The sequence below is a fragment of the Bos mutus genome, chromosome 1, assembly GCF_027580195.1.
Source record: "Bos mutus isolate GX-2022 chromosome 1, NWIPB_WYAK_1.1, whole genome shotgun sequence".
Taxonomy (NCBI): Eukaryota; Metazoa; Chordata; class Mammalia; order Artiodactyla; family Bovidae; genus Bos; species Bos mutus.
This window is the reverse complement of record NC_091617.1, coordinates 110,509,587-110,537,460: the sequence shown is the minus strand read 5'-3', so window position 1 is coordinate 110,537,460 and position 27,874 is coordinate 110,509,587. Positions and strand designations below refer to the sequence as shown.

General features: G+C 39.5%; 1 protein-coding gene across 1 annotated transcript; it reads left to right on the top strand.

Moving 5' to 3' along the window:
- Positions 1-3,209: 3,209 nt before the first annotated feature.
- LOC102270017 (vomeronasal type-2 receptor 1) lies at positions 3,210-23,449 on the top strand. Its single transcript, XM_005896628.3, has 6 exons — positions 3,210-3,494; positions 8,060-8,320; positions 11,218-11,445; positions 20,314-20,437; positions 22,285-22,782; positions 22,953-23,449. Exons 1-6 carry the CDS (start codon positions 3,228-3,230, stop codon positions 23,447-23,449), a joined length of 1,875 nt encoding a protein of 624 aa, XP_005896690.2. The 5' UTR covers positions 3,210-3,227.
- Positions 23,450-27,874: the final 4,425 nt, after the last annotated feature.

Genomic DNA, 27,874 nt, shown 5'->3' with positions numbered 1-27,874 from the left:
CATCAGTGGAGTCACTTAACTTGCTCTTCACCCTTCTTTGGAGCTTCTGAAGATTCTTTTCCTAGCAAGATAAAATAGAAAAGCCAATACACATATTTTTAGTAAAAATCTACTCCCTCATTAAAAAATAATTTGAGATTTCCACTGTGATTGATACAGTGGTTAGAAGAAAGTATGTCCCATTTAAAAAATAATTCACTGTATCAAGGATATCTTGATTTCCCTCTCTAGTCCACCTGTTATTCAATTTTCAGAGTAGTCTGATTGCTGCTTTATATCCTCAGTTCAGGGATTTTAGTTGAAATCAGTGGGAGAGAGGTTGTGTGTGCTTATTCCATCTTGACTTTAACTCAAAGCCTAAGGATTCTTGAAATGGTTACTTCAGCATCTTCTGACTTTCAGTGTTGCTGCTAAGAAGTCTGATGACATTCTGATTCTTCATATTTAGTATGAACCTTGTTTCACGTGGTTTGGGTATCTAAAAAGTTAGTTCTTTGTCCTGAATTAGATCAGAGATATAAGGCTTCATTGTGGGGATTCTGCTTGTCTCTCAGCCTGTTGATTGAAACCCAAATTGCTCATCTTTATGCCATAACATACCTATATATTGGATATTATAAAAATATTATTGATATTATAAAATATTCTATTTACATTCCATATTTACATTTTTAGATATACTTTCTTAAAAATTAGAGCTATATAATTTTCACTGATAATCAGTAACAGTTTCTATATATCTGTACCCAATTCCAGTATTCTCCAAGCCTCTTTATATTCCTCCATGAGATGCAACTTACCCTCCCAATGAGAAAGCCCTCATGGGAGGCCTGAATAGGTGGTATTCAGGAGCCAGGCTGGGCCTAATCAGATAATAATTTCATCTTGGCATCATTAATGTTTACCTATAGCTGATCTAGATATGCTAGTTGGAGTTTGGAGAATTCTTACTCTGAAACCCACAATTTTAACAGGATGCTAGCTTTGGTTGGCCATCAGTTAAACTGCACAGAAGAGGAAGGCTTTTCTGTTATTTTGGAAATGTTCAGAGAAGATAAAGACAATGAAATGGAAGGAAGAAAGGAGTATTTTAATTCTTGTTTTGGTTCATCTAAACAAAGCTAGGATTTATAGAAATTTTCTGGGGAACAAAAGATATACATTGTATAATGATACTGTGAGTATCATAATGGAAATCACTGATGAAAGAAAAATTATCCCAAATCCCACCCTTTCATTAATTACCCTGCACTCATTTAAATTTTTTCCTATTGATAGTTATCCAAACATTCACATAATTTATGTATAGTTTTAATTATAGTATAGAAACAACTTTGCACACAGATTGTTTTACCTAATGTTACATGCATGCTGCAGTGTCATTTCTCTAATTATAGATTTTAATGATGGAAAATGTTCCCTTCAAGTCAATGTACCGTAATTTATTATCGCTGGGCACGTTAATTCTTTCCAATTTTTAAATATCATAAATAATTCTAAAATTAACAATTTGGAACATATCTAGTTTTTTCCTTGGGAAGAACAATCTCTTTAGATAAATTCTCTGGGGTAGAATTTTTTATTCAAAGCAGGTGAACATTTTTCTAGCTCTTGAAATGTCTTACTCTCTCACCTTAAAAAAGATATTGCTATGTTTATTTCAAAAATGTGTATGCCAATTTATATAGCCATCTGTGTAAATTTAGAAGCCAGTTGTCTTAGGATGATAAAGCCCTACATGTTTAGTCTCCTGGTTCTCCAGTCTCCTCTTCCTATGCCATACCTATTCCTACCCTGTCTGCCAAGTGTCCTGATCTTCCCATTCCTAAAATGTCATGTCCTCTTGTTACCATGCCTTCACACTTACTGTTCCCTCTGCTTGCAGCGTCCATCCCCTGCTCTTATATCATCCTTCAAGCATCAGCTTGGCTGTTAAGTCCTCCAGTTAGGTGCCCCCACCTCTTTACCTCCTGGTCCCTATGTCTGTCCCAGTTGGTATGTTTATCATTTTGTGCATTGATTGGCTATTTCCTGTTTCTTTGCCTAGACACTGAAGTGTCTATCTTTCTCACTGTTACATTTATAGTAACTAGCACCAATGGAACTCAGTAACTATGTATTGAATGAAAGGCAAAGCTGAACTAAACTAGAAAGTTCAGTTAAAGAGATATGGAGGAAAAAATCTAATTTGCCAACAGGACTATTTGCTATTAGATATTTAATTCAAAAATATTTATTGAGTAGAAAATATGGAGTTAGGTACTATAGCTACAGAGGACATTAAGAGAAACCATTCTGGAGGTCCTTGCTTTCAGATAGGTTAAAGTTTGGTTAAAACTTAGAAAAAAGAAAGAGTTGGAAATAGAATAGTTATTTTTAATGGAGACGATGGTGTGATAGATTACCAGAGAAATAATTTTCCTTTTTATGGCTAGGGAATGGAAAGGAGGAGGCATTTCATTCATGGTTAAATGTGAGAATGATAGAAAACAGACATCCTCAGTTAAATAATCTAGACGTCAACAATCAAATCATGACAGGAAAAGTGATCTATTGGAGTCGTACATAGTATATATAAATTTTATGTATTGCTTATATGTAGGTCTATCATACGGAGAAAGCAATGGCACCCCACTCCAGTACTCTTGCCTGGAGAATCCCATGGATAGAGGAGCCTGGTAGGCTGCAGTTCATGGGGTCGCTGAGAGTTGGACATGACTGAAGTGACGCAGCAGCAGCAGCAGCAGATCTATCATAAGTATTTTCATGTATTTACAAAAATTTTGTTATTATAATTAATATCCAGAAGAAAACCAGAGAAATTTATAGGGAGATAAGGAGGAGGGAAGTAGACTCATATGGTAGCAGGGTCTTCCAATAAATGGGGAAAAATGTATTGAGGAATTACTGAGTGTTCTGTGTGGTAGTGGGAATTGAGAATAGAAGAATATTTTTGTGAAAAGAGATAACCATGTGTCCAAAAAGATGCTTCCCAGCTCAAGCCAATCAATGATGAATATGATTCATACTTGAACCCTTTACATTTGGAATATCTTTTCATGAAATATTACCATGCTCAGACAAGGCAGGTGCCCATTGATGTTTTGGCAAAAAGCTCCAGCACCAATCCCAGCTAAAAGCTGCTTTCCCCTCCACAGATCTACTCATTGACTGAGCCTAACAAAAGACGTTTCCTTTTCAGGATCAACTTCCAGGGATTCTGCTGGATGAAAATCATGATCCACACCATCAAGGAGATTAACGAAAGGAAAGATATTTTGCCCAACATCACTTTGGGCTATCAGATCTTTGATACCTGCTACACTATCTCCAAATACATGGAAGCAGCACTGGTATTCCTTACAGGGCAGGAAGAAAACAAACCCAATTTTAGAAACAGCACTGGGGCAATGCTGGCAGGAATTCACGGAGCAGGTGGATCATCCTTGTCGGTTGCCGCTTCAAGAGTTCTAGGGTTGTATTACTTACCTCAGGTATTTCAGAATATTGTGCTGGGTACAAATTTATAAAGAAACAAGCTATGTGAAACTGCAGCAAAGAGTAAGTAAGGTGATCAGGTGAGGCTGGGATAAGTTGGAGACAAAGAGGCTGTGGTGATGCTGATATTCAGTCTGCCCTCAGCAACTATGACTGGTGACTCCAGACTCTTCTACATCCCTTAGGATCCTGCCTTAGTTTTGAGCTTAAGATTGTGACCCAGTGAGTTTTCTGTTGACATCTCACTAAGCAGTACTCTCTGAAGCACTAGGTGAAGTAGAGTAGCTGATGGAGAAGTACTTGGTTGACTGATAGATGGTATAAGAAACTCATTTTGGTTCTGGCCTGTTTTAATACTTATCAATCATATTAATACTTATTAATCATGACATTTTTTGTTCAAACACTAACACACTGAAAAGCACTTGGGAATTTCACAAAAGAGAGTGTTGGTATTCTAAGTTATAGATTATTTTTAATTCAGGGGCCAGTGACATATTTCAGCCTAAGAATAGATGCTATTAATATTAGGAAGAATGGATAATTAAGAAAATATAAGTAAAGCTCTGTGTTTATTTCCAGGGATGGTTCACCAAAGTGTCAAGTCAAGACTTAGTAATGTGAAGGCTGATTAGGCTTATTTGTGTTACTGAAGTAATGGGAGAAGTTAAAATAATTTTTAAAAGTAGCATTTACATAGTGTGTCTAATAAAGCTGCATATATAGATGTGGGAGGAACAGGATGAGAGTGAGAAACAGAACTAAGAGAGGTCAGGTGACAGAGGTGACATCTTCAATGTGGGCTTCATGCAGCTCAGACAGACTGTGCCGCTGTGAGCGCTGCCTCCCACAAGTCCCGACTGTGGTCCATGCCCCTTCTAGGAACCTCTAGAGAGAGCTTCTCCTTTGAATCTTGTAGTAAATCTGCAAAGAAGGTAAAAGAAGTCTTGTACACAATAAGCACTTTCAAATGTATTGTCTCATTTAATGTACTGAATAACCTTAGGATATAGATGTCATAACCCTGATTTCACTCATGGGGAAACAGGTTCAGAAGGTTTTAGTAACTTGATTATGTAGCTGGAATTTGAAATCAGGTGTCTCTGCTTCCAAAATGAGATTCTTCCCTACATATGGCTTCCATGATATCGGTGTTTGTGAGGTTGCAAAGAAGAGTATAACTTTAGCCAAAATGGAATAAGGCTCAGTCAGTTCAGACAGTCATGTCCAACTCTTTGCAACCCCATGGACTGCTGCATGCCTGGTGTCCCTGTCATTCACCAACTCCTGGAGTTTGCTCAAACTCATGTCCATTGAGTCGGTGATACCATCCAGCCATCTCATCTGCTGTTATCCCCTTCTCCTCCCACCTTCATCTTTCCCAGCATCGGGGTCTTTTCAAATGAGTCAGCTCTTCACATCAGGTGGCCAAAGTATTGGAGTTTCAGCTTCAGCATCAGTCCTTCCAATGAATATTCAGGACTGATTTCCTTTAGGATGGACTGGTTGGATCTCCTTACAGTCCAAGGGACTCTCAAGAGTCTTCTTCAACACCACAGTTCAAAAGCATCAATTCTTTAGCACTCAGCTTTCTTTATAGTCCAACTCTCACATCCATACATGACTACTGGAAAAACTAAGATGGACCTTTGTTGGCAAAGTAATGTCTCTGCTTTTTAATATGCTGTCTAGTTGGTCATAGACCAACATATTTTTCTTCCAAGGAGCAAGCATCTTTTAATATCATGGCTGCAGTCACCATCTGCAGTGATTTCGGAGCCCCTGAAAATAAAGTCAGCCACTATTTCCACTGTTTCCCCATCTGTTTGCCATGAAGTGATCTTAGTTTTCTGACTGTTCAGCTTTAAGCCAACTTTATCACTCTCCTCTTTCACTTTCATCAAGAGGCTCTTTAGTTCTTCACTTTCTGCCATAAGTGTGGTGTCTTCTGCATATCTGAAGTTATTGATATTTCCCCCAGCAATCTTGATTCTAGTTTATGCTTCATCCAGTCCAGTATTTCTCATGATGTACTCTGCATATAAGTTAAAAAAGCAGGGTGACAATATACAACCTTGATGTACTCCTTTCCCAATTTGGAACCAGTCTATTGTTCCATGTCCAGTTCTTACTGTTGCTTCTTGACCTGCATACAGATTTCTCAGGAGGCAGGTCAGGTGGTCTGGTATTCCCATCTCTTTCAGAATTTCCCACAGTTTCTTGTGATCCACACAGTCAAAGGCTTTGGCATTGTCAATAAGGCAGAGGTAGATGTTTCTCTGGAACTCTCTTGCTTTTTCGATGATCCAACGGATGTTGGCAATTTGATCTCTGGTTCTTCTGCCTTTTCTGAATTCAGCTTGAACATCTGGAAGATCAAGTTTCACATAATGTTTAAGCCTGGCCTGGAGAATTTTTGAGCATTACTTTACTAGTGTGTGCTGCTGCTGCTAAGTCGCTTCAGTCGTGTCCGACTCTGTGCGACCCCATAGATGGCAGCCCACCAGGCTCCCCCGTCCCTGGGATTATCCAGGCAAGAACACTGGAGTGGGTTGCCATTTCCTTCTCCAATGCATGAAAGTGAAAAGTGAAAAGTGAAAGTGAAGTCACTCAGTCATGTCCAACTTTTTGCGACCCCATGGACTGCAGCCTACCAGGCTCCTCTATCCATGGGATTTTCCAGGCAAGAGTACTAGAGTGGGTTGCCATTGCCTTCTCTGTTACTAGTGTGTGAGATGAGTGCAATTGTGCAGTAGTTTGAACATTCTTTGGCATTGTCTTTCTTTGGGATTGGAATGAGACCTGACCTTTTCCAGTCCTGTGGCCACTGCTGAGTTTTCCAAATTTGCTGGCATATTGAGTGCAGCACTTTCACAGCATCATCTTTTAGGATTTGAAATAGCTCAACTGGAATTCTGTCACTTCCACTAGCTTTGTTCGTGTGTGATGCTTCCTAAGGCCCACCTGACTTCACATTCCAGGATGTCTGGCTCTAGGTGAGCGATCACACCATCGTGGTTATCTGGGTCATGAAGATCTTTTTTGCATAGTTCTGTGTATTCTTGCCACCTCTTCTTAATATCTTCTGCTTCTGTTAGGTCCATACCATTTCTGTCCTTTATCAAGCCCATCTTTGCATGAAATGTTCCCTTGGTATCTTTAATTTTCTTGAAGAGATCTCTAGTCTTTCCCATTCTATTATTTTCCTCCATTTCTTTGCATTGATCACTGAGGAAGGCTTACTTATCTCTCCTTGCTGTTCTGTGGAACTCTGCATTCAAATGAGTATATCTTTCATTTTCTCCTTTGCCTTTTGCTTCTCTTCTTTTCATTGCTATTTGTAAGGCCTCCTCAGACAACCATTTTGCCTTTTTGCAATTTTTTTTCTTGGGAGAGATATTGATCCCTGACTCCTGGGTAATGTCACGAACCTCTGTCCATAGTTCTTCAGACACTCTATCAGATCTCATCCCTTGAATCTATTTGTCACTTCCTTTGTATAATCATAGGGGATTTGATTTAGGTCATACCTGAATGGTCTAGTGGTTTTCCCTAAGATTAGGACAAAGCATAAACAGAAAAATAGGAATAATTTGTCACTTATGAAAAAAGTGGTCATCATGGAACTATGTAATTTTAGGAGGTCTTATTGGAGGTGATGCAATAACATGGGATGGCAATGGGATGGGATGGGGAGAATGTGACATATTTTCTTAACTTCATAGTTGCTGAGGTTGAGGGGAAGGTACGTATGTATGAAATGTATATAAGAGTGTCAGAAATTCATGGCACTGGCTACTCTACTTTCATTCTTAAATTCTCACTGATGGAAAAGTCACACAAGGACCCCTGGCAAAAAATAGAAAGATACCTCATTTATCTAGGCAAGTGGCTATAAAATGAGGGCTTCTAGTAAGTTTGTTGGACAATAAGACTTAAACTTGAGGTTGAAGTGAAGCTTCCTACCATCTTTCTCAATCTAAGTCTTGGGACTTACACACCCAGAAATTTTGGCAGAGAGAAAGAAGGAAAGAGAAGAAGAGAAAAAGAGGGAAACCAGTGATGATGGAGAGAGAGAGAACAAAGGGAGGGAGAGGGGTGGAGGGAAGGAGGGAGGGAGAGGGAAATGCACCTGCCAGACAGACTGTGAGCCTGCTCATTCCATCATCTGTACGGATTAGGAGTTAGATCAGAGACAGAGCCTGGATGACTTGAATCACACACCTAGTCTCAAGAAAACAGATGAAAGGGCTCAAGACCTTCCTTTCAGTGGTGTGACCCTGAGTAGGAAAAGTGGCCCATTGGATGTCATCACCTTAATAATTAGTTCCCCGACTTTCTTGGGGTGAGGTGGGAAAAGGGGCCCAAAGTGCTCCCTCTAACAGTCCCCACCCTGCTTGGAACAGGGAGAGGAGCAGAAGTCCTTTTATCTCTGGAAGGGTGTGAGAATAGAGAGAGAACTGTTAAGTTCTCTCCTTCTCCAATACAAATACTAAGAGATGGTGTAATTTGAGGTTCATCTATTACTTTCTAATAACTGTATGAATACTTTCAATCCTAGGTGGGCTATGCCTCTACCAGCTCACTTCTTCGTGACAAATACCAGTTTCCATCTTTTCTTCACACAGTGGCCAATGATAAGATCCAGTCGGAGGCCATGGTACAACTTATCCAACATTTTGGTTGGGTCTGGATAGGCACCATAGCAGCTGATGATGATTACGAAAAATATGGAATAAAAATTTTTAAGGAACAAATGGAGAGTGTCAGCCTCTGTGTTGCATTTTCTGAAACCATTCCCAAAGTCCATTCTTCCTTGTTTGTTTTAATGAACAGAATAGTTTTCATAAATACTGGTCATAAAATGTTTTTAAATTTACATTTGTCTAATTTCTCTTCCCTGGTGGCTCAGATGGTAAAGCATCTGCCTGCAATGCGGGAGACCTGGGTTCGATTCCTGAGTCGGGAAGATCCCCTGGAGAAGGAAATGGCAATCCACTCCAGCACTCTTGCCTGGAAAATCGTGTGGATGGAGGAGCCTGATAGGCTACAGTCCATGGGGTCGCAAAGAGTTGGACAGGATTGAGCGACTTCACTTTCACTCTCACTTTTCCTCATGATTACATTTAGGTTATGCATTTTTGGCAAGACTACTGCAAAAGTGATACATATCCTTTTTTATCTCTTATAGGATGCCACTGTGTCTCATTAATGACACATTAATATCATTATATATTCTGTTGCTCAAAATTTCCCAGGTTTGACAATTGGGAGTCACTTTGAGTTGGCTCCTATTTCTTTTGAGCAAGTCACTGTAATTTCCGATTAATTTACTTTCTGGAACACTAAGATATTGCAGATTCATCTTGTATTTCTCTATCCAGTCTTGTAGTAGCCATTTCTCCTGAGTCCTATTTACATTTAGAATGGAATTAGAACCAAGATCTGAGTAAGAACTAAGTTGTTCATAGAACTGGGGAAATTGTGGTAAATTCAAAATGAGAAATTAACTTATGCTAAAGATTAAGTTATAGAAATTAAGTTATGCTATATGTTATGCTATTTTTCATCTTAAAATAAATTATCTGAGCGCTTCTTTTTTAAAATAAAATGGATCCTTTTATATGGTAAACAACAACTCTTCATTATTTGATGATTTCAATATTACAATTTAAATTTTCTCAAAAAGCAACAAATATGTGTTAGGATTGCAGAGAAAAAAGCTTTTAGGAAGGGTCAAAGGACCACATAGTGTCAGGGTTAATGTTGATGGTTTAGTCCATGAACACATTCCCAGAATAATATAAGTTAAATCTGAAAAGCAAGACCTCACATTAGAGAAAGTTAATGGACACATTTAAGAAAGTTTTATAAACGCATCACAAAGTAAAAAATTGTGATTGTTTTAAAACCAAAATGATATCTTTTACTCTTGTAGTTTATTTGACATTTCTAAATTCTTTTGCATGCCTGATGGTAGGGAACTCTGTCCTGCCATCCAATGAGGCTAAACAGGTAGAATTACGGAAAGATTGTAAGGTGGCAGCCTTTGAAAATTTCCTTGCTTAACTCTTCTGAAGACTGGAAAAGAAAAATGAGTCTCTCCTCAATGGACCAGGCAAAAATATCACCCTGTTGCGAACGCTGATGTAGTTGTCATGTTGATTGAGAACAGCATATAGGAAAAGAGGGAGAGATAAAAGGGCAAGTGTATGGTGACTATTATAATACTTCCCTTGGTATGGGCTTCTATGGTGACTCAGCTGATAAAGAATCCACCTGCAATGCAGGAGACCTGGGTTTGATCCCTGGGTTGGGAAGATCCCCTGGAGAAGGGAACGGCTACCCACTCCAGTATTCTGGCCTGGAGAATTCCATGGACTGTATAGTTCACTGGGTTGCAAATAGTCGGACATGACTGAGTGACTTTCACTATGCTCCCTTGGTATACTGACTTACTAAAACCTTTCAGCTGTATTACCTTAATCCCTATGACAGAGGTAGGACAGGAATGATTTCCCTTCTTTTATGGACTGGAAAACTAATGCTTAGTTAGGATATACAACTTATCCAAGCTTATGTCACTTGACAGAGCCAGAAAATGACTCCAAATCATCATAAACCATAATTCAGGCTCTTTCAGCTATATTGAGTGTCTTTCTGGTTTGTGGAGAGTAGGGATTGGACTAACCCCTCTGGTTGGAAAACCTAAGTCCAGCATGTGGTGCTGACAAAAACCACGGGCACAGGATGTATCTCAGCTCAGACTGGTTACCTTCATACTACAGGACACATGCTCTTACCCCAGCTAAGGTTGCTGGCAGGAAGCAAGAGTACTAGAGGTATTATTTTGTTAGGGGCTCCTGTTCATGTCTATGAAATCATTCTGTAGGTGTACAGTCAGCTCCATCTACTTTTGTACTCTCCCCAGTGGCCTCTTTGGCACAGCCTTGTCTCATATATTATTCCCTTGGCTTAGAATCTCCTTGATCCCAATGTTTGTCAGGCAAATCGCTACTAATTTTTTAAAACCCAAATCAGAGGGCCACTTCCTGGGAAACCACCTTGAATTTTTCTAAGGCAATTAGTTAGCCACTTCCTCATCTATGCCCTGATATACAGGGAAGGGAATGGTGGTAGCAGGGCAGACTGGTACCTATTGGTGAAAAAATCTAAGAGGGAATAGTCTCTCTTCCCTAGGTATGTAGGTATTAGGAAATATGAGACATCACTTTACCTTGGTATAGATCAGTACTGGCCAATAGAAATTTAAAACCCACACAGGTAATTTAAAAAATTTTAGTAACCAAATTAAAAAACAAAAAGGAACAGATGAAATTAAACATAATATATCTTATTTAATCCAAATAATATTTTAACCTGTGGTCATGATCATGGTAACATAATATAAAAATAATTTCTTGAAATTCATAATGAGAGAAGTTACATTTCTTTGATCTAACTTTTTGCAGCCCAGTTTGTATTTTAGACTTATAGCCCATCCTGATTTGGCCAGCCTCTTTTCAGGTTTCAATTGTCACATGTGGCTAGAAGCTGTGGTATTAGACAGCAAAGGTATAGAGAAGGAAAAAATTCAGTCCCATGAATTAGATATGAGTTTTGAGATTATTTTCTTTATAAAGCTTGTTTTCTAAGCAATAAAAGTTTTACAAATTGTTTTTTTTTTTCCCTCTGTTGTTCCTTTCCCTGTTTTTCTAGCTAATGTACTATATGAAGACACTTCAGTTTACAACCCATAATGGAATGAGAATAGAAATTGATGATAATGGAGATGTGACTGGATACTATGATATTCTTAATTGGCAATTAGATGATAATGGAGAGGTCGCCTTTGTAAAAGCTGGAGAATATATATTCACAGACTCTAAATTTGAACTTGTGATGATTAAGAATGCAACAATATTTTGGAACACTGAATCATCAGAGGTTAGTTATTCTGATATTTTATTTTGTTTACATATAGAGAGAATTGCATTTCTGTGTTATTTCAGATGCTATGGAATATCAGAAACCTAGAATTGACTATTCTAATTTTTCCAAATATAAGGCATATCTTTTCTGTATAGATTCAGATATTTTGAAAAACTTTTTTGGATTATAGTTTTAAATATTAGTTCTATGATTTTGTTCTTTTTCCTCAAGTACTCCAAAATATTTGACTTCCTTTGTCTCTCTTGCTTTCATTCATTTTGTCTCTGATAATTTTTGTTTTTTTTCTTTACCTCATCCTTATTCTCTTTATTATTTTCCTGCCTTTATTCAGTGCTCCTTATTAACCTTTTATTCAAATATTTTTTGAACACCTTGTGACTTTCATCTTAATGTCTGAAATAGTTTAGGCTTTTCTTTAGTTTCTTTTCTGAGATAAGTGAACCTTTTTCATTTCTTCCATTTTCAAATCCATTTATGTTTTAAATTTTAAAATATCTGATTTGAGATATTTTTTACACATCTCCAAGTGCTTTTCTGAGAATATTTAATTGAAGTGCTAGGGTATTTATTTAAACTATTACAGTATTCTTCTGCTTAATGGTTGTATCTGTGTTTTAGAGGGGAATTTTAATTTGCTAGAATATTTTATTTTATTGAAGCATAGTTGATTTACAATGTTGTGTTAATTTTTACTGTACAATAAGGTGACTCAACTTTTCTTTTCCATTATTGTTTCTCACAGGATACTGAATATAGTTCCTGTGCTATAAAGTAGAACTCTGTTTTTTATCCATTCTATATATAATAGTTTGCATCTGCTAATCCCAAACTCCCAATCTTTCCCTCCTTCCCTACCCTTGGCAGTCACAAATCTATTCTCTATATCTGTCTGTTTCATAGATATGTCCATCTTGTCATATTTGACATTCCACATGTAAGTGAGATCATATGGTATTTGTCTTTCTCTTTCTGCAATGAACATTGAGATGAATGTATCTTATTGAATTATGATTTTCTCCAGGTATATGCCCAGGACTGGGATTGCAGGATCATATGGTAGCTCCATTTTTAGCTTTCTTAAAGTTTTTATTGGAGTATAGTTGATTTACAATGTTCTGTTAGTTTCAGGCATATAACAAAGTGAATCAGTTATACGACTCTCTCTCTTTTAGATTCTTTTCCCATACAGGTCATTATAGAGTACTAAGTAGAGTTATTTGTGCTATACAGGAGGTCCTTATTAGTTGTCTATTTTATATATAGTAGTGTGTACATGTCTATCCCAATCTCCCAATTTATTCCACCCTCCCCTTTTCCCCACTGGTAATCATAAATTTGTTTTTTACATTGGTGACTCTACTTCTATTTTGTAAGTAAGTTCATTTGTACCTTTAAAAAAAAATTCTATGTGCAAGCAATATAATATGATATTTATCTTTCTGTGTCTGACTTACTTCACTCAGTATGACAATCTCTAGGTCCATTCATATTGCTACAAATGACATTATTTTGTTCTTTTTTAATGACTGAATAATATTCCATTGTGAGTATCTACACATACACACCATATTTTCTTTAACCATTCCTCTGTTGATGGACATTTATGTTGCTTCTATGTCCTGGCTATTTTAAATAGTGCTTCAGTGAACACTGGGGTGCATGTTTCTCTTCAAATTATGGTTTTCTCTGGATATACCCAGGAGTGGGATTGCTAGGTCATATGGTAGCTCTATTTTTTAGTTCTTTAGGAATCTCCCCACTGTTCTCCATTAGTGGCTGCAATTTACATTCCCACCAACAGTGTAGGAGGGTTCCCTTCTCTCCACATCCTCTTCTGCTATAATGTTTTGGTTTTCATTTTCTGCTTTCTTCCTAGAGTAAATGAATATGGAGTCACAATTACATTTTTGGTTGATTTTTTGGATAAGGATGATGGGTTTGGGTGGCTCACAAATCTCTATTTCAAGACTGTCTTCTTTTGTGGGTAGAGTAAAGAGCAGTTTATTTAAGGAATGACTTTTTTTGTGGAAAGGGAAGGCTTAATGTGTATTTTGATTTTATGGTTCACTTTTGTTTCTACAGAGTTCTTAGTTTTCCTTTCTAACTTTTTACTCTTCCTGTCACATCGCAGAATATGTACTTCTCCCTCTGTATCCCTTCTGGTCCCACCACAGTGGTGAAACCATCCTTCTGAGTCCCACCTTCAAGACCTTGCCCTATAACCTGACATTTTATTTCTAGGAATGATTTTGTCTACTCTCTATTAACCTTAGTTTGTCTTCTCCCTCTTACTTTTTTCTGCACAGTTTTCCCAGAATTCCCTCATTTTCCATACATCTATGGATGAAGAGGGCGCTCTAGAGGTGTGCTTGCTAGAATTTAATTACTTTGAAATTCGTAGCGTTTTTAGGCTCTTTATGAAGCTGAAGTTGTGGGTCCTGTGTGGTTTTATTTACATTAAAAAAAAATCTGTATGGTCTTTTGCAGAGACTGTGGAGAGATTCATAATTTAGCAGTTACCATTACCCTAATGGTAGGCTGACAGAGGAGCCTGGCAGGCTCCAGTCGCAAAGGGTTGTACATGACTGAGTGACTAACACACCAACAATTATAAAATTTTTAATCCCTCCACCTCCTATAGCAACAGGAGGGCTTTGATATGCAGAACTGCAGCTCTGAACATTTTAAAAAGAAGCTTTTAAAAGAGAGCCTGGGTCCCCTGGTTATACAATGTAAAGATAATACCTGGAGAAGCCCTAGGGGAAGTTCACCAGAAAACTCATCACTTACCAAACAGCTGAACTTTTTACCCTGAGTGAAATATTAGTTGTAGGACTGTAGGTCTTTTGATATTCTGGTTTACTGTTTACCTGTAGTGTTAGAGTAAAACAATAGGGTGGCAGAAGGGCACTGGCAATTTAATCTTCCATGTGAATCTGCCAGAGGAACCAGCAGGAGTGAGAGAGAGTTGTAAGTGGGTGTCAGGACAGCCAGCATTTTTTTATTTGTGGCTGCAAGACTATTTTGGGGGGAAGTTGTCTTTCTACATCTTGTTTCTTGTTCATGTATGTCCTCTCTTCTTGTATGGCCCTTTTGGCCTGAGATCTGAGGTCCCTAAATAGTTTTCTGAATCATACTGGGAAAGGATATAGAAATACGTGACAAGAAAATTAAGATTTCCGATCCCCTATGCTGTGCCAGATATCGAGGGCATCTTTTTATCTCTCTTTCTCTCTCTTCAGAGAAGGCAATGGCACCCCACTCCAGTACTCTTGCCTAGAAAATCCCATGGACAGAAGAGCCTGGTAGGCTGCAGTCCATGGGCTCGCTAAGAGTCGGACACGACTGAGCGACTTCCCTTTCACTTTTCACTTTCATGCATTGGAGAAGGAAATGGCAACCCACTCCAGTGTTCTTGCCTGGAGAATCGGTCCTTGGTTTTCCATGAGTATCAGTAAACATACACAGACTCATATATAGTCATACATACATACATACATACTACTCCCTCCCTTACTTAGCCTGGCCTTAAGCAGCTCTTGAATATATGGTTAGTGTTAGTCACTCAGTCGTGTCTGACTCTGCCACCCCATGGACCATAGCCTGCCAGGTTCCTGTGTCCATGGAATTCTCCAGCAAGAATACTGGAGTGGGTAGCCATTCCCTTCTCCAGGGGATCTTCCCAATCCAGGGATCCAGCCTAAGTTTCCTGCATTGCAGTCAGACTCTTGTGTCTGAGCCACCAGTGAAGCCCTTGAATACATTATGGCAGGATAAAAGTAAAAACTTAGTGTTTGCCACTGTGGGGGCCATAGCTCTCTTCTGCATTTTATTTCTTTGAATTAGAGCTTCTCTGTCCAATACAGGTATTCCTAGCCACATGTGGCTTTTAAAATTAAGTTTTAACTGCAATTAAATAAAATTAAAATTTTAGTTTCTTAGCACATTAACTACATTCCAAGTGCTCAACCTCCATGTGTGGCTACAAGTTACTATATTGAACAATACAATATATAACACTCCATCATTGCAGAAAGACAGAGTTGCTCTAGGTCTAGAGTATAAACCACCTTCTGTGGCCCAGAACTCTCTCCCTGGGGCCTGAGACTGTTCCCTTTTGTATTCCTGGTGCTAGTTGTAGAGCAGGTGCTCAATATAATGTTTTGCATGAAAAAAGAAATGTTGCTGCTTGTATATACAAAGTTCATAGAGTGTTTGTTCTACTAAAAACTGATGGAAAAGGAGTGAAATGTACTCGTAGATTTCTATTTTAACAGCATTTCATTAGAGCATAGTAATTTTATTTTTATTATCTTTATTAAAACTAGAGTTATATATATTAATACACTTTATTTATTTCTTCTCCCTGGCTGCACGATGCAGCTTGTGGGATTGTACTTCCCTGACCAGGGACTGAACCTGCACCATCTGCAGTGAAAGCACAAAGTCCTAAGCACTAGGCCGTTAGGAAATTCCCAAGGTTATACTTGTATAATGAAATTGGTTCAAATGTAATTCAATACAAATTCACTAAGCATCTACTATGTGTCTGCCTCTGTGTTAAGCACTGCAAAAGGACCAAAAGACTACTGCCCTCACAACACTTACAATCAAATCATTAATTAACTGAACAGATATTTATTGAGCACAATATTATATGTGCTACACACTATTCTAGGAGCTGGGGATGTGCCAGTGTACAAAACAGAACAGATTCCTACTTAATGGTAAGACTAACATTTCAGTGGGAAGAAAGAAGCAACATATAAGATAAATAAGTAAGTGATATAGTATTTTAATGGGTGATAATGTTAAGGAGAGAAAAATAGTAGGGATTATGGTAAAGTGCTGGGGGGTGGTGTAATTTCACATAGTGTGATCAAGGAAGCCCTCACTGGAGTGACATTTGAACAAAGACTGAGAAGAAAGTGAATCAGTGCATTAAATCTACGGGAAAAGCATTCCATACAGAAGAGACAGTAACTTCTAAACCCTGAGTTAGGGGGTGTCTTTGGCATTTTAGGAGAATAAGAAAGGGTTCAGTGTGGCTGGAAAAAGAGAGAGTAGTGGAAGAGGAGGTGAGAGGGGTGAAACAGGAGGTGAGAGGGGTGGAAGAGGAGGTGAGAGGGGTGAGAGAGGAGGTGAGGGGGTAGAAGAGGAGGTGAGAGGGGTGGAAGAGGAGGTGAGGGGGTGGAAGAGGAAGTGAGCGGGTGGAAGAGGAGGAGAGGGGGTGGAAGAGGAGGTGAGAGAGGGGTGGAAGAGGAAGTGAGGGGGTGGAGGAGGTGAAGAGGGAGAGGGTGGAAGAGGAGGGGGGAAGAGAGAGGGGTGGAAGAGGAGGTGAGGGGTGGAAGAGGAGGTGAGGTGAGGGGTGAGAGAGGAGGTGAGGGGTAGAGAGAGGAGGTGAGAGGGTGAGGGTGGAAGAGAGGAGGTGAGAGGGGTGGAAGAGGAGGTGAGAGGGGTGGAAGAGGAGGTGAGGGGGTGGAAGAGGAGGTGAGGGGGGGGTGGAGGGGTGGGTGGAGGTGAGGGGTGGAAGAGGAGGTGAGAGAGGTGGAAGAGAGGAGGTGAGAGAGGGGGTGGAAAGAGGAGGGGGTGGAGAGGGGTGGGGGTGGAAGAAGAGGAGGGTGAGAGGGGTGGAAGAGGAGGAGAGGGTGGAAGAGAAGGTGAGAGGGGAAGAGGAGGTGAGAGGGTGGAGAGGGGGTGAGAGAGGGAGAGAAGAGGAGGAGGGGGGTGGAGAGGGGTGAGAGGGGTGGAAGAGGGGGTGGTGGAAGAGGGAGTGAGGGGGGTGAGAGGGGGAAGAGGAGGTGAGAGGGGAGAGGGGTGGAAGAGGAGGTGAGAGGGGTGAAGGGGAGGAGGAGAGGGGTGGAAGAGGAGGGAGGGGGTGGAAGAGAGGTGGAGGGGGTGGAAGAGGAGGTGAGGTGGAAGGGGTGGAAGAGGAGGTGAGAGGGGTGGAAGAGGAGGTGAGAGGGGTGGAAGAGGAAGTGAGCGGGTGGAAGAGGAGGTGAGAGAGGGGTGGAAGAGGGAGGTGAGGGGGGAGAGGGGAGGAGGTGAGGGGGTGGAAAGGAGGTGAGAGGGGTGGAAGAGAGGAGGAGAGAGGGTGGAAGAGGAGGTGAGGGGTGGAAAGAGGAGGTGAGAGGGGTGGAAGAGGAGGTGAGGGGGTGGAAGAGGAGGTGAGGGGGTGGAAGAGGAGGTGAGGGGGTGGAAGAGGAGGTGAGGGGGTGGAAGAGGAGGTGAGAGGGGTGGAAGAGGAGGTGAGAGGGGTGGAAGAGGAGGTGAGGGGGTGGAAGAGGAGGTGAGCGGGTGGAAGAGGAGGTGAGGGGGGGAAGAGGAGGTGAGGGGTGGAAGAGGAGGTGAGGGGGTGGAAGAGGAGGTGAGCGGGTGGAAGAGGAGGTGAGGGGGTGGAAGAGGAGGTGAGGGGGTGGAAGAGGAGGTGAGAGGGGTGGAAGAGGAAGTGAGAGGGGTGGAAGAGTGTCAGGTCACATAGAGCCTTGGGGGCTGTTGAAGGACTTTGGCTTTTACTCTGAGTGAAATGGTGAGCCATGGAAAGTTTTGACAGAGGAGAGTTATGATCCCACTTAGAATTTAAAGAATTATTCTTATCTGCCATGTTTCAATTAGACCAGAGTGGACAAGAGCAGGATCCACTGGATTTGCTGATGAAATGACCTTGAAAGTCCCCTGCATCAACAATTAGTAGATGGTGTAGGCATGATTTAACTCATGATAATAAACTGAGTTTGGAAGTTGGTGAGCAGGTGGGCCTGAGTGAAGGTTCATGTGGGCAAGTAGTAGAAAATATGGTTGGAGATGATGGTTGAGACTGGTGGTGTCAATGACAGAAATGGGGAATTGGGGAGGAGGAATTGGGTAAATGGGGATAGTTTTGGACATGTTGAGTTTAAGTTGAGGATGGAATTTCAGAGTAGGGACATGATGGAAGTTTAAGATGTGGAATTAGAGGTTTAGGTAGGAAAGGCTGGTGCTAAAGTCAAGATTTGGGAGTTCATGTGCAGAGATGCTGGTTGAACAGAAGAGAATGAATGAGCTGCTTTATACTGAAAGATAAGAAGAGTAAGAACAAAAGCCAAAAGAATGCCAACAGTGATGAGGTAGGTAGAGGAAGTAGAACCAACAAAATAAATAAAGAGGACCCAATGGAAGCCAAAGGAGCCTGCATTTCAGGGAGGAGTTGATCAAGAGTGTCAGATATCTAAGAGAGAGAAAGGAGAATGTGTCAGACACGACAAGAAATATTTTAGTGAGGTGAGTGGGTTGGAAGTGAGATCATGAGGTTGAGAAGGGAAGCGATACTCAGAAAGAGAACAAAAAGGCATCAACTTATTGTGATTATTTTCAAAGAAAGGTATATATATAAAGAGCTCTTTTTGGTGACTCAGACTGTAAAGAGCCTGCCTGCAAGGTGGGAGCCCCAGATTTGATCCCTGGGTTGGGAAGGTGCCCTGGATAAGGAAATGGCAACCCACTCCAGTGTTCTTGCCTGGAGAATTCCATGGACGGAGGAGCCTGGTGGGGTATGGTCCATGGGGTCACAAAGAGTCAGACACAACTGAGAGACTAATACTAACACTTCTTAGAATATTGGATCAGGAGAGAGGAAATAAAGTCATTCTGTGATCACGCACACATACACACACGCAGACAACTTATAAGAAGCCAATCTATTATGTTTAAAAATACATATTTAAATAATCTTATATACTGTAACTGAGCTCAGAGATTTCTGATATATTCCATTGTTATCTAACTCAGATTTATCTTGCAAAACTCAACATAGGAAAATTCTGATTTCCAAAATGAATCTTTTCACTTTCCAAAATGAATCTTTGCTTAATGGAAAAATACATCTTATCTCCTTTTTAAATGGGAAGCTCGTCATTTACATTAAGATATAAATTTACAAACATTGCATTTATAATGGACTTCAATGTACACAACCATGTACAACGTGCTATGTTTATCACCAAGTTTTCTAAACTTTTTACGAGAAAATATCCCAGTGCTGTGCCTTGTCCATTTTCCCTTTTTGCTGTGGAATTTTCCTCATGGAGTAGATCTTTCATTTTTATTTTGTACTGACTGAATGATACGCAGGCTGTGTTGGGATGACCTTGCTGAGAAGTCTTTCTCAGGCACTCAGGATGATTCTTGGCGTCTCCCCTCAAGCAGAAAGAGGCTTGACAAACTGTCCTCTCCTCAGAACCCCATGGACATGGAGCCTGGTCTGAGTCTTCAAAGTTAGAAAGAGTTAGGTTTAGCTTTGCTAATTTCTAGAAGCAACCACTGGATTTTTCTAGAAGCCTAATTCTAGAATCAACTTCAGGACTATTAGCAAAATTCCTCTAGGCTTTCCAGATCATTATTCTCTTTGTTATTCTTTTTTAAAACATTTTATTTGTTTTAAAATTATTTGTTTATTCATTTTTGTCTATTGTTTTGTGCAGACTTTCTCTAGTTGCAGCGCGCAGGGGCTACTCTGTTGCAGTGCATAGGCTTCTCATTGTGGCGGCTCCTCTTGTTGCAGAGCACAGGCCCTAGGCGTGCAGGCTTTGGTAGTTTCAGCTCACGGACTCGAGAGCTCAGGTTCAGTAGTTGTGCATGGGCTTAGTTGCTCCGTGGCATGTGGAATCCTCCCAGACCAGGGATCGAACCCTTGTTTCCTACACCGGCAAGTGGATTCTTATCCACTGTGTCACTAGGGAAGTCCTGTCTGTTTTTCTTGCCCAGTTATCCTAGGTTTTCCAAGAAATCACAAAATGTCCACAGAAATCCAGGTGGAAACTTTCATAGCTTGGCAAGCGGTAGAGACAAAGGGCTTTGTTAATGTGTGGTATTTGTCTTTGCTAGCTTCCCCATTCATTGTGTACTGATGTGTGTCAGTCTGGGACCCGGAAGGGGATTCGTCACGGGGAACCAAGATGCTACTTTGACTGCATCCCATGTGCTGATGGATACGTGTCACGGGAACCAGGTAGAGATGATCATTTTTCACTGACATTAAAATGCAAGTAGATTAAATATATTTTGGCAAAGAGGGCCTTGGGAGCCTTCTTTATAAAGAGATGTGAACAACTTATCACAAAAATTATGATCCATCAAACTACTGGATGTTCTGTGCAGTGTGAAGAAAAACACAACATTGGGTTTTAGTTCTAAAGCTGCTGCATTTGGAAAGAAGACCTGAATCCATGAATTTCAGAGAGGAAAGTTTTTAAAATGTGATGTTAAATATGAATGCATGGATTCATGCATTCATGAATCCTTATAATAATTTTATAATAATTTTAGTTCATTCATGAATACTTAAAATTATTCTAATTTTTGGAGTAGATTAAACATTAGTTATAGAAAAATAGTGAATAAGTAGTAATAAGTAAATTATAGTTCTATGTTTTACAGACTTTTAGACTTTTACATAGACTTTCTATGTTTTACAGACTTTTATTAGACTATTTCTCTAATTTAGAAATAAGAGATCTAGAAGTACATCCCTAAAGGCAATTGGCTTAAGACTATAATTACTCAAAGTTTGTAGGGCAGGTGAATTCTGTATCTATTGCTCTATGACTTGTTCACTACAACCTGCTGAATTTCTGTTCTTGGCCAGAATTTTAGTTGGGCTTGGTAGGCTTAGCCTTAGCAGGCTTATTTTTATTGCTACCTTCTGTTAAAAATAACACAAATTGTACTTATCTTTTGCCAAAAGTTCGTCAATAGCAATTTATTTAAAAGAGAATTTTAAAAATGGAAAATTTTCCCCAAATGGAAAAGAAAACACATTATCTGAACAAGTCCGGGGATTCCATGTACCCCAGACTCTGAAGAGTTGCATCAAGAGAAATCCAGTCTAGCAGTCAGAAGTGATTGAGAGGAAATTCCAGTCTTTACCTGCATCTTTCAGAGAATGGTGAAGAGATACATTTCATAATCCACCACAGATTCATCTCAAATTTTTCTTATGTAGCAATATTCTCCTTTGGCTTCCCAGGGGCTCAGTGGTAAAGAACTTATCTGTCAATGCAGGAGACATGGGTTCAATCCCCAGGTTGGGAAGATCCCCTGGAGAAGGAAATGGCAACCAATTTCAGTATTCTTGCCTGGGAAATCCCATGGACAGAGGAGGCTGGAAGCCTACAGTCCATGGGGTTACAAAAAGAGTTAGACACAACTAAAATGACTAAACAATTTTCTTTAGAGCCTCTGCTCAGCTAAATGCCCCCCAAGTGTTTTCAACCTTAGTTAGTATTGTTGCTATTTTTATTTCCTTTCTTCTAGTTCTCAACCTTTCTCCAACTATTGTCTCAAATCTGCATCTGGAGGGTGAGGAGGGGAAGGCTGAGTGGGCAAAGACAAATTGTCTTCAGTAGGTGAGGAAGATGTTGAATAAAAGGCTGAAAACACTCGTGTTTTATAATAATCAACTGTATCCTTGTCACAAACCTTGTTTTACCTTAATAGCTTTAATGTTCTCACATATTTGTGGGTTGTTCTTAGGTTTGTGAGGGGATACACCACCCTTCTCAATTAGATAATTAGAGGAGAAAGAAAGAGGCATCTTACTTAAAAAGATTCATGCAGAAACAGCTGAAATCAAGGAGGGAGACTGAATTTCCAAAATTGAAAAGAATTCTCAATCTTTACTGTTAGCTGCACACTCTAAGACCATTTTATCACTGATTTTATTTTTAAAGATATATATATTCTCTATAAAAAATCTCATTGAGTCCTGTATGAGGCCTTTGGTTCTTCTGGGCAATTCACAGCCGATGGGGACAACTGGATTTCTCTGCAGTCAGTCCTCTGTTCTTTGTTCATTAGGTCAAAGGGAGTGTGATCAATGTGGTGAAGACTACTGGTCCAATCCACAAAAGAGTGAGTGTGTGCTGAAAGAAGTGGAATTCCTTGCTTATGATGAGGCCCTGGGATTCACGCTTGTCATTCTCTCCATCTTTGGGGCACTTCTGGTCTTGGCAGTCACAACTGTTTATGTGATACACAGACATACTCCGCTGGTGATGGCTAAGGGCCGGGAGTTGAGCTTTCTTATTCAGGTTTCTTTTGTCATCACACTGCTGTCTTCCATGCTCTTCATCGGCAAGCCCTACAACTGGTCTTGCATGGCCTGTCAGATCACTCTGGTACTGGGGTTTTCTCTCTGCCTGTCTTGCATTCTTGGTAAGACTATTTCAGTGTTTTCAGCCTACAGAATTTCCAAATCCAAAACTCAACTTATATCCATCCACCCTCTTTATCGGAAAATCATTGTGCTAACCTCTGTTCTAGTTGAAATTGGCGTGGTGGCTCAGACGGTAAAGTGTCTGTCTACAATGCGGGAGACCCGGGTTTGATCCCTGGGTTGGGAAGATCCCCTGGAGAAGGAAATGGCAATTCACTCCAGTACTATTGCCTGGAAAATCCCATGTAGGCTACAGTCCATGGGGTCTCAAAGAGTCGGACACGACTGAGCGACTATTCTTCTTCTTTAGCCTATTTAGTATTGAACCACCCAAGGGTGTACAAGAACATGGAATCTCAAAATATAAAGATTATTCTGGAATGTAATGAAGGTTCTATAGAACCTTTGTGCTCTATGTTTGGGATGGATGTCTTCTTGGCCTTACTGGGCTTTCTCACAACCTTTGTGGCACACCAGTTGCCACAGGATAATTACTATGAAGGAAAAAGCATCACCTTTGGAATGCTGGTCGTTTTTATCATCTGGATTGTCCCTGCTTACTTGAGCACCAAAGGCAAGTTTAAAGTAGCTGTGGAAACATTTGCAATCTTGGCATCCAGCTATGGTTTATTTGGTTGTACATTTGCTCCCAAGTGCTTCATTATTTTGCTGAGGCCAAAGAAGAACATGAATGAAATTGTTGGTGGAAGAGTCCCTGCTCTCCATAAGAGCATCCAGCTGACTTCAGCCTCTTCTGTGAAAAGCAAAGTCAACAATACCTCGGTGTCAACTGTTCTGGACGACTAGAGTCACGCATGTGTCGCTCAGAGTGGCAATGGTGACCATTGCCATGGTTGGTTCCATTGCCATGCTTGCCATTGAATGGTTCAACATTCCCTTTTCAGGTGGCTCCCCTAGCAGCCACCTAATGCTCTGGGTAACTCTGAGGATTTGGGTTCTGGTAGTGTAATCAAAGCAAGGCTTATGAAATCTCATACCATTTGACATAAATTAGAAAAACTGTTATTATGGAAATGTAATCACTTCATTAAAATATTTCATAATACTTTGGCATAAGGAGTATATGTAGAGAATATAATAGGCACAAGTAACCTAACATGGTAGAAGGAAATATTTGGGACTTGAATACGTTTTTTTCATCATGGACTTCTGATCTAGAAATTTACATTAGACTAAATCACCATGTGGGGACCCAAAGAGACATCTTGTTCTACATCCTGTTAATGCCTCAATGGAATAGATAGCTTTGCTCTGACTGAGGTAAGAACTACATAGAGCTCATAAACTTTCCCTTGGAGCAGAGGATTTGGTAAGAGAATTTATGTTTCAAAGGATTCTGTGGCATACAGAGAATATAGAAGGAATTGAGATGTAAACAAAACTCAGCTCCTTCTTGAATTCGTAATTGGAATCGACAAATTTCTCCCAGAGGGAAGGCAACCTACTCTAGACTTTCCTGGATAATAAGTAGTAAAGTATTAGAGTTTCAAAACACTCTTCTTAAAAAATAAAAATGAAGGGAATTAAGTGTCAGCAAAGCAATCAATAAGTTGATTATGTAATGAATACCTGGATGGCAGAAAGCAAATGTTTACCTAGAGCAGGTATTAGAATGAAAGATTTTTTAGGATAAATTAAGTGATAGATATTTGCCCTCTAATTATCTGGAATTAACTGGAATGTTATAAAAATATAAAAATATTTTCAACCTTCTTTCAGATATGAACTTTTATAATGACTTATATATGTGTTTATGTGCATATGAATTGTGTTTAGAAAAACAGAATTTGTAGAAATGCTGATATACCAAATACCCATGTGCATCCTTGGCTCTAGGTAACCAAGAGGATCAGAGAGAGCTCTCTTTTCAAGAGAAGTTAAAAATACTTGTGAATATCAGTCAACCAAAGTGGGCAGAGATTCATGAAGGCTTGTGGGAGCAGAAAATGAAACCATGATGACTAGTTTAGCAGAATAAATGTCAGGAATTAATTTATTGATTCTTAAAGAGTGGACCAGATGAAGGGAGTTGAACTTCTTGTATTTTAAACAGAAAGTTTACTGCAAGGCTCATCAAAGTGAGATCATTTGTTGAAGGGCTAATGGTATCCTAAACTTTCTGGGATAGCATCTATTTACCCATCCATCTATCAAAACTTTTACAGTGCTTTTTTGCATCACAGCTCTAGGATTCTTAGAGAAGAGGCCATATTACAGCATGAAGAATGGAGAAGTTGCTTTCTTTGCCTGGTCACACAACCCAAGGGTGGACTTTGATAAAGGGAGGATAGTTTGTCAAGGTATCAAACAATAGGAAAATGAGAATATGAGTCAGATTTTTTTTCAGTTATACACGTAATGGGTATTCTAAATGATTCATTCTAAATGACTGAAAAAAAGCTGAAAAGTGGCTCAAGTCTAGTGACTTTTTTATAAAAATATATTTCAATCTCAGAGTAATGTATTTTTCTGAGATGTTGTTTATTGAACATACAGAATCTAAAAAGAAGATTCCAGAAGTCCATCTGGATAATATCAAAGTCTCCATTATCTCCTTTAATATCACACAGCTCAGCAGTACTGTCTTATTGAACTTGTGTTCTTTGCAATTATTTTTTTCTGATCAGCAGTGAGTTTGGGAAACTAGAGAAAATAAATATTATTAGAAACAAAATAACAACTGAACTTGCCTGTTTAGTGTTTACTCTTACAACCTTACAATTTTAAGATGAAACTTTTATCTAAAAGGTCTAAAAGGTCTGAAGTCATCACTTGTTGCTTTGGTACACATGTGTTGTTATAGAAACTGGCTTAAGGCAGATACAGTGAATAATATGTGATTGTCAAAGGATGATGATCTAATTTTAATTATTGATTTATTTTTTGTAATTGCTATCAAGTATTAAAAAATTTCTGATAACATTCCAAGATAATATCTCTGAATGAATGTATCATTTAAATTATCTCTTGTGAAAAGAATGACCAGATGCTGTATCAGCACATGTTGCCTTGTAAGAGAATCTCATATAGAAGTCGCCAGCGATGCACCCTGCTGTGGGTGAGTATTTGCTGACAACCACATTCTGGGCCTTAGGGAACAGCTCAGAATTAATTTCAGAGAGTTGCATCAAAACATTGTGGTTTCTAGCTTAGGGAATAGCATAAAGACTAATTGCTTGAAAAAAAAATTGCAAACCAACACTACTCAAGGCTGACTTAGACATGTGCAGGTTAGAAGTCTTTTGAGAAAAAAAAATGTCAGAGCTGCTCAAATCCACAGTATAAGATTAACTCTTTTGGGTTAAGGCAAAGAAAATTCTTGATGAAAAGTGAACATGTTATTGAAAAAGGAAAGATATTACAACTGGATTAGTCACTTTATAACATGGCTCTGATCTCATTATTTCCCAACTTATCAGCTCCCAGTGACTCTCCACTCTATTGCATGAGTCCAACTGCCTTAGCCTGGCATTCAAGATCCTACAAACTGTTTTCTATCTTCTGTTTGCTCTCTTTCTATCTTCTTCTATCTTTGTCACCTGCCACTTTCCTGCCCACATCCTTATAGCACAATCCAACTGGACTCCTACAATCCCTAGAACAACCTGCCGTCTAGTTTTCTGATTTCATGTTGCTTATACAATTCCCCTTTTCCTCTAATGCTCTAATGGTACTTCAGTCATCCATCCATCCATCCATTCATCCGTCCATCCCTGAAGGCTTGGTGTGCACCAGATTCAGAGTTAGACATTGAAAATGTACAAAGACAAAGCATTGTACAAGTACTTACCATCATTTGAGATGATAGATAATAAATTAACAATTATCGAATCATTTGTTAAAGCTTTGATTGTGGGAGCATAAACAGAAACAGTGCGTGAGTCAGGATCAAGAAAGGCTTCCTGGGTAAGGTGACATTTTTAAAAATTCCTTAAAAAAATATTCCTGAAGGACAAGAAGAAATTAGCCATATGAAAGAAAGATGAACTAACATATGCATTCTACTTAGCTTAGTGCTTGGAGCATGCAGGATACATACCAACTTTCCTTTTCTCTCAAGTCCTGTAGGACTTCTTCTGTGGCTCTTCTATGTCACTGGCCCTTTCTGCCTTACTCTGTGGTTATCTGCTTCTCTGTTGTATCTCTATTGCAGCTGTCGACTAAAGAAAATATTCACAACCTAAAAGTGGAGAGTTGTGTTTTATTTGGTGGAATTTTTTTGGTACTTCAACATCTCAAGCAACCCCGAGAAACTGCGCCAAAGAGGCTGGGGGGAGGAGTCAGGTTATATAGAAATTTGCAACAAGGGGCAGGTAGTCTGAATGTCGAAAGATTGTTGTTAATTAAGGAAACCAGATATTTCAAATTAAGGGATTTAGCATATATACATATGTATATATATATGCCGTATATCCATCTCCCTTTGTAGACTTAACATCTTTTGAATATACCTTTTACTTAACTGGTATCCAATGATTTTATTTTTTAAAAAATGAGTGTATGAATGAATGAAATTGTCAAGACAGGTAACCACTCACCTTGCAAGGTACAGGGGCAGTGTTTCAGTGTAAGTTAAGGCCTTGAGCACAGAGAGGTGGCGGAGGCAGAAAGGGCCCGTTGGGGGTAACACAGTGTGTTTTAAAGATAGCAGGGGCCATTTGGAGAGCAAGAGGCACTTGGATTTGGGAAGGGAGAGGGACCAGAGGACTGAAAGGAAGGAGGTGAGTTTAAATGGGAGTGGGGAGTCTTGAAAAGAATTTTTCTATAGTATTCATTTGACAATTGTCCCACGCTATTTTCTCCTTCTTTTAGTCTCATTTTTGAAAAATAAATCCAGTATTTTATCCTCCCTCACAATTTCTTCCCTTTTGAGCTGTCATTGTAAAAAGCAGCAGTTTGGAACATCTAAAGATAGTAATGATTTGTAATCTCAAGGTAGAATTGCTTACAATTTATGTAAAAAAAATCTATGTTAAGACTCACTTATAATTTTAGAAGATTGTTATACATTTCGCCTGATAGTTTTGGAAAACAATTCAGATATAAAAGACATAATGTGTTGCCGGGGTCCAGCCCCAGCTGATCCAGGGTATTCGAAGGAGAGACGGCCTAGGCGACTATTTATATGTTAATTAGAGATATAAAGAATAATAGAATGAGGATAGCTCAGTAGGAAAATTCAGTGGAGAAAAGAGGCTGAGTAGCTTGGTT